The sequence below is a fragment of the Dreissena polymorpha genome, chromosome 1, assembly GCF_020536995.1.
Source record: "Dreissena polymorpha isolate Duluth1 chromosome 1, UMN_Dpol_1.0, whole genome shotgun sequence".
NCBI lineage: Eukaryota > Metazoa > Mollusca > Bivalvia > Myida > Dreissenidae > Dreissena > Dreissena polymorpha.
This window is the reverse complement of record NC_068355.1, coordinates 48,548,120-48,560,712: the sequence shown is the minus strand read 5'-3', so window position 1 is coordinate 48,560,712 and position 12,593 is coordinate 48,548,120. Positions and strand designations below refer to the sequence as shown.

Below are 12,593 nucleotides of genomic sequence, written 5' to 3'. Positions count from 1 at the left end.
GATGCAAATACGGTAGTGGTCAGTTACTGGCATAAATATTTGCACTTTGTACTGGTAAGCTAGTTATCCCAGGTAAATGGGGAGTTTCTTAACTGACGCTGTGGTATGAATGAAATCTTGAAAAGAGCAGAAATAAACAACAAACCTACATGTTAAAGTATCCTCAAAACTGATTTTAGCGCACCTTCTATATCAACTTCCAGTATGTTGCTATGACAATGAACTTGTCTTTGTAGTGTTGTTACAAAAGAATGTCACTCTACCACCATGGCATCAAACTCTCTGTTATAAACTGGCGCCATTCGTTGGATACTTGATCTAATATGAAGTTTCAACATGATAATATTGTATCTATATAAGAGTTTCATATTTCCCAATTTCAGCCATTTTGGATATGATTGCGCTGGATGCTGTCCATATCAGCCAGTTTGTCAATTCTATATTAGTTGATGACATTAAACATCAGCTCTGCCTTTTTCTCAGAATTCCATTTAATTTTCTCCAAAGGAAGAGTAACTTAATAATCTTGGTCTAGATACTTGAAGGAATCTAAAATACAAAGCAAAATGATGGTAATTCAACTGCTAATTGTCACCAAATTGGGTTTAAACTCTTAAAGAAAGAGAATCTGTTTCTCATGATTATTAGTAAGTTCCATTAGCAGACAAGACACTTGTCCTTATAACCAAATTTTGACTTATTTTCCATTACAATTACTAAAGATATGTTTAAAAAAAAATGAGAGTAAGCCTGCTGTCTGTATAAAAAGTTTCAACCATATCTATGTACATTTTTTTACATTGTTTGATAAATCAAAATAATTTAGTTCTATACACTTCAGTTCTCGCAGCGTCAACACTTTCCCCACTACGTCTGTTGTAATGTGGTTGTTCTTTGTATTGTACTGCAGCATTCCACATCTTAAGTTCTTAAATTGTTCTTGCTGCTTGATTGTCTTAAAAAATGCACACCTAAAGTGTTTGTGTTATCAGTGAAACTGTATAATTATGTAACAATGGTGGGCTCCTAAATGTATTTTCATAATTACATGATGAAAAGTAAAATACGGAATTAAGCACTAGTAATATTTTAATGATTAGATAGAGACAAGTCTTGTTACTTAATATATGGCACTAAATGTAGTAGATCTCATTTCTGTAGATTTTTTTGCAAAAAATACTACAAGTGTGACAGTTGTTTATAAAAGGTGTCCTTCTAACTAAGGATTTCTTGCATACCCAGAAATAAAGTTAAGTTTTAATTGTTGAAATAATATTCATATTTCAGGCCACCATCTCTGCCCCCAAAACCAAAGAAGCGACGCATTGGACGCAACCCACAGGTTGGTCAGCCGAAACTGTTTGGAGGAAACTTGGAAGAATATATCGAGGTACACCCCTTGGGTAACATTGTAATATAAGGAACTTACATTAGGTTACTTTGCAACAGAATTTTAACAATGACGATTTTTGGTTTAAAACGTCGAAGTGCCTGTGTTGGTTTTATATTATTTTATTTTGTTAAATAGGTACGAGAAAATAACGAGGTAGACGTCTGATCTCAGAATGTTGTTTTTAGCTGCATGAGCACAAGGTGCTCAATATTGAGCTTTTGTGATCATCTTTTGTTCGTCGTGGGTTGTGCATTGTACGTCATCAACGTTTGCCTTGTTTACACTCTAGAGGCCACACTTATTGTCCGATCTTTATGAAACTTGGTCAGAAGATTTATCCCAATGATATCTAGGACGAGTAACATAATAATTCTGGCTGGTTGAAAAACGTGGCTACCAAGAAGCGGGGCATTTTTATGTCCCCCACCACTATAGTGGGGGACATATTGTTTTTGACCTGTCTGTTGGTTTGTTTGTTGATTTGTTTGTTTGCCCATACGTTGACATTTGCCATAACTTTTGCAATATTGAAGATAGCAACTTCATATTTGGCATGCATGTGTATCTCATGGAGCTGCACATTTTGAGTGGTGAAAGGTCAAGGTCATCCTTCAAGGTAAAAGGTCAAATATATGGGTCAAAATCGCTCATTTAATGTACACTTTTGCAATATTGAAGCTAGCAGCTTGATATTTGGCATGCATGTGTATCTCATGGAGCTGCACATTTTGAGTGGTGACAGGTCAAGGCCAAGGTCATCCTTCATGGTCAAAGGTCATATATATGGGGACATAGTGTTTCACTGCCTGTTCCTTATATTTCAATAGTAAAACTTTTTTAACACTTATGTACAATCTTCATGAAACTTGGTTAGAACATAAAATTCAGTTTTTATGTGATCTTGGATGAGTTTGAAAATGGTTCTGGTGTGTTGAAAAACATCACTTCCAGGGAGCGGGGTAATTTTCCTCATATTGCTATAGTTAAACCTATAGTAAAACCTTGTTAACACTATTTAGGCCACATTTATTGTCTTATTTTCATGAAACTTGGTCAGAACATTATGATATCTTTGATGAGTTACAAAATGGTTCTGGTCAGTTGAAAAACAAGGCAGCCTGAGGACAGGGAATTTTTCCTTATAGTAAAACCTTGTTAACACTCTAAGTCACTGTTATAGTTCAATGTTCATGAAACTTTGTCAAAAAATTTGTTTTAATGAAATCTTGAGCTGCAAAGAACAGGTCAGTACCTTTGTATGTCAGAACGACTTTGGGCCATTCAGGCCCGGTTGTTTGTTCACCTTTCCAGTCCTTAAGTTCTTGTCTCTTTGGTCTTATTGTTTGAAAGGAAATTGATTTGATAATGTCTGCATGCATTTTTGCGTTAAACATGTTGTCTAAAATTTAATAAAAATCTTTTACTTATGATGAGTAATTGCAATCTGCTTTTACAAAGATATGAAATATAATATAGCTGCTTTCTGGTAGTGCATGTGCATAGTGTGGTACCTGATAAGCCTGTGCAGTCCACACGGGCTAATCAGGGACGACACTTTCAGCCTAGATGTTTTTAAAGAAGAGACTTCCTTTAAATGAACAATATCTTCCCTGATAAGACTGTTCTGCCTGCACAGGCTAATTCTGGGACAATTTTATTTTACGAACATGCATTAAGCCCCGTACTTTGCCCAAGCCATGGTTACCAATATTGCAGGCCACGAGCCAGGAGATCCCCACGGTGATCAAGAGCTGTATACGAGTGCTGAACCTGTACGGTATGCACCACCAGGGGATCTTCCGCATTCCTGGATCACAGGTGGAAATCAACGACCTCAAGAACGCTTTTGAGAAAGGTAACGAGAGAGGATTGTCTTTTGAAAGTAACTTTTATGGAGATGTTGACATTATTGCTTAGAGTATATAAGCGGAGCATTTGAAAATGGGTTTTATTGCATATGCAGACAGGAGCTTAGCTGTCTGCAATAAAGTAAGGCAAGGTTTTGTGGTCTCATAAGCGGTCCGGGTAGCTTATGACCAGTATGCGCGAAGGCTTTAAGAACCATTTAGATTGGAGAGATTTATTGAGCATCAAATATGATAATATCCATATATTTGTTTGTTTGTTGACATAAATATATTTACAAAATAAAAAAGAAATTAACAAAAAGTGTCTTGATACAGTTTTGTTCCTAAGATTACTTTATTATGAGGAGTGCAAGCAATTGAAGCATGATTTGTGTTAATATTTTATGATAGATTGTTTATACCATGTATGAGATGAGCATTATTTGCAATTAAAACAAACCTGAGATGGAAAAATAAACCATGTATGGGATTGACGAATCTTCCTTTCTTGGCTTCTGTCAAATAACGACAAATATCACTATAACGATACTAGGATATTAATCTTCAGGAAACATTTTATACATTATTGGTATACTATTATATCTGCCTTTTCAATTTATCTGTGCATTTCATGGACATTTCTGGTAACTGTTAATAAACTTTCAAATTCTTATTTTAAGACTTTCTGGTAGATTTAACTCCATGGATTTCTCCATTAGTTAATGTAGCTAGCAGTCTCACATCATTAAAGCTGCATTTTAAGTTACTTAAAACAGAACCTTAAAATAAACTTATGTAACGTACCGTTACAGGAGACGACCCATTAGCAGATGAGGAGGACGCATGTGACAAAATAAACTCTGCTGCCGGGGTTCTCAAGATGTTTTTCAGGGAGCTCAAACCTCCACTCTTCCCTCTGCCACTGTTTGATGAGCTCATCAACTGCAGCCGTTAGTAGTGCTTAGTACTGCTTGTGTTTTTTGTTGTCTAAAATACCTTAACCCAGGTGGTTAGTAGTGCTTATTGTCCCCTACCGGTGAAACCGGTGGGGACTTATGGTTTGCGCTCCGTCTGTCAGTCTGTCTGTCTGTCCGTCACACTTTTCTGGATCCTGCGATAACTTTGAAAGTTCTTCATATTTTTTCATGAAAATTGAAATATGGATAGATGGCAATATGGAGATTATGCACGTCATTTCATTTTGTTCCTATGTCAAGAATTCTGGTTGCTATGGCAACAAAAATTAAAAATAATAATTTTTTAGTCCCCTACCGGTTTTGTCTCCGTCCGTCCGTCCTTCACACTTTTCTGGATCCTGCGATAACATTAAAAGTTCTTAATATTTTTTCATGAAACTTGGAACATGGATAGATGGCAATATGGACATTATGCACATCATTTCATTTCGTTCCTACGTCAAAAATTATGGTTGCTATGGCAACAAATAGACTAGAAATACTGCTGAAAATAGTGGTTTTTCTGGATCCTGCAATAACTTTTAAAGTTCTTAATATTTTTTCATGAAATTTTAAACATGAATAGATGGCAATATGGACATTATGCACGTCATTTCATTTCGTTCCGACGTAAAAAATTCTGGTTGCTATGGCAACAAATAGACTAGACATACTCCTGAAAATGGTGGTTTTCTGGATCCTGCGATAACTTTTGAAGTTCTTAATATTTTTTCATGTAACTTGAAACATGAATAGATGGCAATATGGACATTATACACGTCATTTCATTTCGTTCGGACGTCAAAAATTATGGTTGCTATGGCAACAAATAGACTAGAAATACTGCTGAAAATGGTGTTTTTCTGGATCCTGCAATAACTTAAAGTTCTTAATATTTTTTCATGAAACTTGAAACATGGATAGATGGCAATATGGAAATTATGCACGTCATTTCATTTTGTTCCTAAATAAAAAAATTTAGTTGCTATGGCAACAAATATATATAAAAAAATCTGGAATTTCTGACAATGGCTCGGTAGGGGATTGCTTGACAATAGTCTTGTTTTTACTGACAGTGGTGGAGTTTCACCGGTAGGGGACATTATTGCTTGGCAATCTCATTTCTTTATATCTAAGGTGAGCAACTTTGGGCCTTTCAGGCCCTCTTGTACATATAATTTCATTATTATGCCCCCCTTAGAAGAAGAGGAGGTATATTGTTTTGCACATGTCGGTCCGTCCACCAGATGGTTTCCGGATGATAACTCAAGAACGCTTAGGCCTAAGATCATGAAAATTCATAGGTACATTGATCAGACTGGCAGATGACCCCTTTGATTTTCAGGTCACTAAGGTCAAAGGTCAAGGTCACAGTGACAAATAAAATATTCATGCAATGGCTGCCACTACAACTGACAGCCCATATGGGAGGCATGCATGTTTTACAAACAGCCCTTGTTAAAATTTACTTCCTTTGGCAGAGGTATAAGATAAAATCCTCAAATTGGTTATTGATATGATTCAATGTCTTAATTGTTTTAAAAATTGTAGTTTACTTTTCTGCAGCATGGTATATTTCTGTGCAAGAAATGAAGTGTTCTTGCTATCAATATTTCTTTAATATATATTATATATATATAGTATATATATATATATATACGATATATGATATAGTATTATATATATAATATAGGCAGATTTTATCTATTTATATATATATGATATATACTATATATAATATAGTAGTAGTATAGTATATATATATGAATATATATATATTATATATATATATATATATATATATATATATATATATATATATATATATTAATGTCTGTAGGAAAATATGAACCTGGCTATTAGAAGACTAGTTTAATGCATGTACGTAAAGTGTAATCCTAGGGAAGACTCTCCACTTAAACTGGATCAGGCTTAAAAAATACTTATTTAAAACAAGAAATAGCAACAAAAAAACAAAAAGTTTGTCGCTGATTAGCCTGTGTTAATTGTGCAGGCTCATCTGGAACTGCACTTTTAGCACATGAATTTAACCATGTTTTCCTAGGACAGAGCTTATATAATTGTGTTCTGTTGTCAGGTCTGGATGAACAGGCAAAGATTGACAAGATTAAGGAGCTGCTGCTAACGCTGCCTCGAACCATCATCGTCGTCATGAGATACCTGTTTGCATTCCTCAACCAGTGAGTATCTATCATTGTTGTCATGAGATACCTGTTTGCATTCCTCAACCAGTGAGTATCTACCATCATTGTCATGAGATACCTGTTTGCATTCCTCAACCAGTGAGTATCTATCATCGTCGTCATGAGATACCTGTTTGCATTCCTCAACCAGTGAGTATCTACCATCATTGTCATGAGATACCTGTTTGCATTCCTCAACCAGTGAGTATCTATCATCGTCGTCATGAGATACCTGTTTGCATTCCTCAACCAGTGAGTATCTACCATCATTGTCATGAGATACCTGTTTGCATTCCTTAACCAGTGAGTATCTATCATCGTCGTCATGAGATACCTGTTTGCATTCCTCAACCAGTGAGTATCTACCATCATTGTCATGAGATACCTGTTTGCATTCCTCAACCAGTGAGTATCTATCATTGTCGTCATGAGATACCTGTTTGCATTCCTCAACCAGTGAGTATCTATCATTGTTGTCATGAGATACCTGTTTGCATTCCTCAACCAGTGAGTAACTACCATCATTGTCATGAGATACCTGTTTGCATTCCTCAACCAGTGAGTATCTATCATCGTCGTCATGAGATACCTGTTTGCATTCCTCAACCAGTGAGTATCTATCATTGTTGTCATAAGATGCCTGTTTGCATTCCTCAACCAGTGAGTATCTATCATTGTTGTCATAAGATGCCTGTTTGCATTCCTCAACCAGTGAGTATCTATCATTGTTGTCATGAGATACCTGTTTGCATTCCTCAACCAGTTATAGTTATAGTTATAAATCAACCAAGTTTCAGCTCAACCATGCTAAGGTTCCAGATAAACAATGGCTATATGGAGGCTGATAGCCAAGGTCCACCTGAAGCAAATTTCACAATGGTATGCTGTAAATCAGTGAAAACAATACTTCAAAATATGTTACTGTTATAAGGATATTCGTTTTGCATGTTTATCAAGTTTGTTTGTCCATTTTCTTTCAGTTTATTTGAATGCTTCTCTTTCAGTTTATCTGAATACTTCTCTTTCAGTTTATCTGCATACTTTTCTTTTGACTTATGTGAATACTTTTCTTTCAGTTTATCTGAATATTTTTCTTTCAATTTATCCAAATACTTTTCTTTCAGTTTATCAGACTACTCTTTTCAGTTTATATGAATCCTTTGTTTTCAGTTTATCTGAATCCTTTTCTTTCAATTTATCTGAATACTTTTCTTTTAGTTTATCTGAATACTATCCTTTCAGTTTATCTGAATGCTTTCCTTTCAGTTTATCTGAATACTTTTCTTTCAGTTAATCTGAATACTTTTCTTTCAGTTTATCTGAATGCTTTCCTTTTAGTTTATCAGAATACTTTTCTTCCAGTTTATCTGAATATTCCGATGAGAACATGATGGACCCGTACAACCTGGCTATCTGTTTTGGCCCCACACTGATCCCTATTCCCCCCGACCGCGATCAGGTCACGTTCCAGAGCAATGTCAACGAGGTCATCAAGACAATCATCCGTAATCAAGACGAGATCTTCCCTGTTGAGGGAGGCGAATTGTATGAAAAGTGCATTGTGGACATGGGGTATGTTGGTATCTTGTATTTTGGAATATTGTCTTTATTACATATCAAATTAAGAATGATAGAACCAGGAGGTTTCAGGATGGGTACCCATTTAGGAAACATTATCAAGATCTTTCCAAAGGTGCAAAGTACTGTTCTTCCAAGGACATGGATTCCTTTTTTAAGCCACATGCTTTCAATGCAATCAATCATAAAAAAATATTTTTAAAGAAAGCTCTTGATAAAATATTTATTTAAAGATTTTTAAGAATAATCAGTGCTTATACCATGTTTATGCAACACAAAATTACTCAAGTAAATGACCTTGTCGCATCTTTCTTGTATTTCCCATATTGCTAATGTTTTTGGTCTTTGACTATTTACACTTTGTAGATTTTGTCGTGGCAATATGTGACTATGTTCACTGTGTTTTAAATTTGTCTTTGCAATGTGTGGTAATGTTCAGTGTGTTCTTTTTTTCTGGCTTTAATATGTTCTTTTACTGTTCTTATATAATTCCAGTCAAGATTCCCTGGATGGTATGGAGGATGAAGGTGACAGCACCATACCAAGTGATGATGATGAAGGTATTTAATCTTTCTGGAATTTATACTGTACCATTAATAACTCGGCATAAAACAATGAAAAATTCCACAATTTGATCGCAAGTGTTCAAACTGAGCATTGAGCTTAAATATCGCTCATCATAATAGCATGCTCTTTGTTAAGTATTAAATTTTGAGTTTGTTGCATTGATATATGTATGATACAACTATACAAGAAAATACAGTCATGTATATATCTACAGTTAAATTGTATGTATGGTTGTATACATAGTTTTAAATATTCATAATTTTATATCGAACAACACAACAGCAAAGAGAAAAAAGTATTATGCATCTTGTATCTCACTGTCAGGTAAACCGTTCAGTATCTAAGTTACATGTTCCGTGTTCTATTATACTTATGCCATGTTTTGTGTTCCTTGGACTTCAATCAGATTCTATAATGGGTAAGGTGCAATGTTCTTTGAATTCTTTTGTGTTCAATGTCTTGTTGACTACTTGCATAAGAAAGGAGGTCTTCAAAAAGTTAAGTTGCATTAATAGAAAGAGAGAAATATATCTGTTTTTGTTTATTATTTAAACAAATATGATATGTTGACATAAATTTAAATAAACTATTGCAGTGTTTAATATGTTGTTTATTTAATTCTACATACATAGGTGTTTATATGTTTGTTCCATATTTAATTTGAGTAATACAAAATTACTTTTATTTTGAGGTAGCATTTATTCTGAATATGTAGTTTTGTTACTCTGAATTGTTCTCATATCAAGTATACATAATAATGTTTAACACAATTCAAAGTTGAGCCATATTTTTTAAAATGTCATGTTTTCAGTTGTCAACTCTACTTTCATGTAAGGCATCTAAACCTATGAAGACCAAATTTCTGTTGTTTTATGTATGTGTCATTTCCCAGAATAGATTTTACAGTTCAGTAGATTCTTTCTTTCCCCAGCCTGTGATTTGATATTGGTTTAGTATTTTCCAAAGAGATTGATCAAAGTAACCCTTCATGGTCTTAAAATGAATGTCCACCTCTTAATTGTGTAGAATAATAAGCAACATTTTGTTAAAATGCCTATACATTAAACTCTTTCCAGTTCAGTTAAATCTATTTTGTTACTAGATGCAAGTGTTTATTAGTAGACCAGTCATTCAGTTTTGCATCAGGAATGCATTTCAGTTTTAAAATGTTATATTTTATTTACCTAAAATTAATTGTCTCAAGTAATATTTCATATAAACAATACTTATTGTTTTTCATGCAATGTTTTGAAAGGCTTATTCGCCAATGTTCCAATGTGTGTCCATCCTGTATACTTCATTTTGCAACCAAAATTAATCTATGTTTACTGCTGACTAGCTAAGCTAACTAAGCAAAACATCTCTACAGCTTAAAATGTCACTTATAAGCAAGAATTGTCAGGTGTTTGTTATCTTACTTCCAATATGAAAGTCTTGGTATTAGAATTAAATTCCCTATTTGAAATATTGACTCTGTCCTGCCTCAGTATCACAATTTCCAAAACACATTAATACAGTCTTGTATTTCCAACGTGGTAAAACATTTTTTTGTAACGCTGCCATATAACCATGTTTGACAAATCTTAAATCTGATACCCACTGGCTGAAAAGTATGTGCGTAAGAAAGAATAGCTTCACATGATTTAAATGTACCAATAATATTGGATTTGTTCAATCTTCCCACAAAGGTTATTGAAAGTAATGGACATTTGTATAGTAAAGGGTCATTTTGTTTCCGTGTGAAAAGGAAATTTGGACCCTGTATTTTTAACATGGGAAATTGTGAGTGTGAGAATCAAGGTCAAGGAACAGTTTAGAGTTTTAAACAGCACTTCTTATAAATCAGAAACAAGTTTGGCGTTTCTTTTCAGTGCAAGTTCAATCAAAATTTTGACAACTTTTTGGGACAGATGAATATAACAAATGCATTTTCTGTACTCGTACACTTTATATATTTATGTATAATATCTTTGAGGTGCAAGTGTATGTCATAACTTAGGAACGGGAAGTGTTCAGAATATGTACAGCACCTAAGATGGCTTCTCTTTTGGTTCCATACTTAAATGTAATATAAGCTGCACTCTGGAAAATCAGGGCTCTTTTGGTTCCATACTTAAATGTAATATAAGCTGCACTCTGGAAAATCAGGGCTCTTTTGGTCCCATACTTAAATGTAATATAAGCTGTACTCTGGAAAATCAGGGCTCTTTTGGTCCCATACTTAAATGTAATATAAGCTGTACTCTGGAAAATCAGGGCTCTTTTGGTCCCATACTTAAATGTAATATAAGCTGCACTCTGGAAAATCAGGGCTCTTTTAGTTCCATACTTTAATGTAATATAAGTTGCTCTCTGGAAAATCAGGGCTTAATTCCGCTTCAATGGAATTTTTATGTCCTCCAGTGTACACTGGGGGACATATTGTTTTTGCCCTGTCTATTGGTTTGTTGGTTTGCGTCAAACTTTAACATTGGCCATAACTTTTGCAATATTGAAGATAGCAACTTGATATTTGGCATGCATGTGTATCTCATGGAACTGCACATTTTGAGTGGTGAAAGGTCAAAGTCATCCTTCAATGTCCAAGGTCAAAGGTCAAATTTTGAAATATTGAAGATAGCAACTTATTTGGCATGCATGTGTATCTCATGGAGCTGCACATTTTGAGTGGTGAAAGGTCAAGGTCACCCTTCAAGGTCAAATGTCAAATATATGGGGGGACATAGTGTTTCACAAACACATTTTGTTTGTGTATTGTATTTCTCTTCAAAAAAAAATTCCAGTCTAGGCGTGAAGTGTCGTCCCTTATTAGCTGATGAGGACTGCACAGGCTAATCTGTGACAACACTTTATGCACATACTTAAGCCCAGTTGTCCCAGAGAGAGGCTCATATGCTCCAATAAAACCAGTCAGAGCCAGTATGCTTAGTGTGTGTACCAGCTTCCTATACAATGTTTTATGCAATCTCTCTCAAATAAACATTTTATGCCCCCGAAGAAGGGGATATAGTGATCAGACTGTCCGTCTGTCTGTCACACTTTGCGGTTAGGTTTAGAAAAATGCTCATAACTTCTATGTTGCTTCAGATAGCAATTTCATATTTGACATGCATGTGTATATGGACAAGGCCTTTCCATACGCACACAAATTTTGACCCCTGTGACCTTGAACTTAGGGTCCTAGTTTAGGTTTCGAAATCTGCGTTTACGTTTCGAAAAGAACTCATAAATTCTATCAAGTGTTTATAGGGGGCATATGTCATCCTTTGGTGACAGCTCTTGTTTTTAACATTATATTGGTTGTTCTCGAAACAGAACATTCTGATGGAAAAATAGTTTTCAGATTACTATGTTTAAGTAAAGGTGGCATTTAAAATACAACTTATTAATAAATATTTCACTTTAAATTCTTTCTAACACCAGATATGGTTGTAATTGAGCCTTCACATAAAATTGCTTTCAAAAGCTAGTAATGGTATGGTACAGACAATGTTTTTGCAGCACTATTTTAAATGAGTTATAATTTTCTACAGATACTGAAGTATACGAGGCGACCGCACTCTACGATTTCAAGGGTCGCACAGAAAAGGAGCTCTCGTTCAAGAAGGGAGATAACCTTGTCTTGTACACCAAGGCCTCGGCAGAGTGGTGGGAGGGAGCGTTTGCAGGAAAGGAGGGGCTGATCCCCTCAAACTATGTCGCCATCAAGCACCAGTAGGACTTTGTTGTTATTCCTTACCAAGATCTTTGAAAGTGCAGCTGCAAGTGTGCTGCAATACTCATCTATACAGTGTTCATAATGCAATGAGCTGTGCTCTGGGAAAACAGGCCTTAAAGCATGTGCTTTAAGTCTTATACCAGATTTACCTGTGCAGTTCTCTTAAACTTATCATGGAACACACTTTCCAATTTTATGGATTTTTTGTAAAGGAAGTCTACTACAGAAATCTGGTTTGGGCAAAAAAGTGTCATCCCTGCATGATTCACCTGTGCGGCCTTCACAGGCTAATCTGGGATGACACTTTATGCACATGCATTACCGGTAATC

At 35.0% G+C, this 12,593-nt stretch overlaps 1 protein-coding gene across 2 annotated transcripts in view; it reads left to right on the top strand.

Moving 5' to 3' along the window:
* The window catches only part of LOC127879547 (SLIT-ROBO Rho GTPase-activating protein 1-like), a 73,225-nt gene that overhangs the window by 55,507 nt on the left and 5,125 nt on the right, over positions 1-12,593 (top strand). For both annotated transcript variants that reach the window (XM_052426471.1, XM_052426479.1), the window contains exons 13-20: positions 1,288-1,390; positions 3,110-3,248; positions 4,053-4,190; positions 6,295-6,397; positions 7,763-7,972; positions 8,474-8,538; positions 8,828-8,869; positions 12,079-12,259. In XM_052426471.1, the coding sequence (XP_052282431.1) occupies positions 1,288-1,390; positions 3,110-3,248; positions 4,053-4,190; positions 6,295-6,397; positions 7,763-7,972; positions 8,474-8,538; positions 8,828-8,869; positions 12,079-12,259 (981 nt within the window). The remainder of the gene's footprint in view (positions 1-1,287; positions 1,391-3,109; positions 3,249-4,052; positions 4,191-6,294; positions 6,398-7,762; positions 7,973-8,473; positions 8,539-8,827; positions 8,870-12,078; positions 12,260-12,593) is intronic.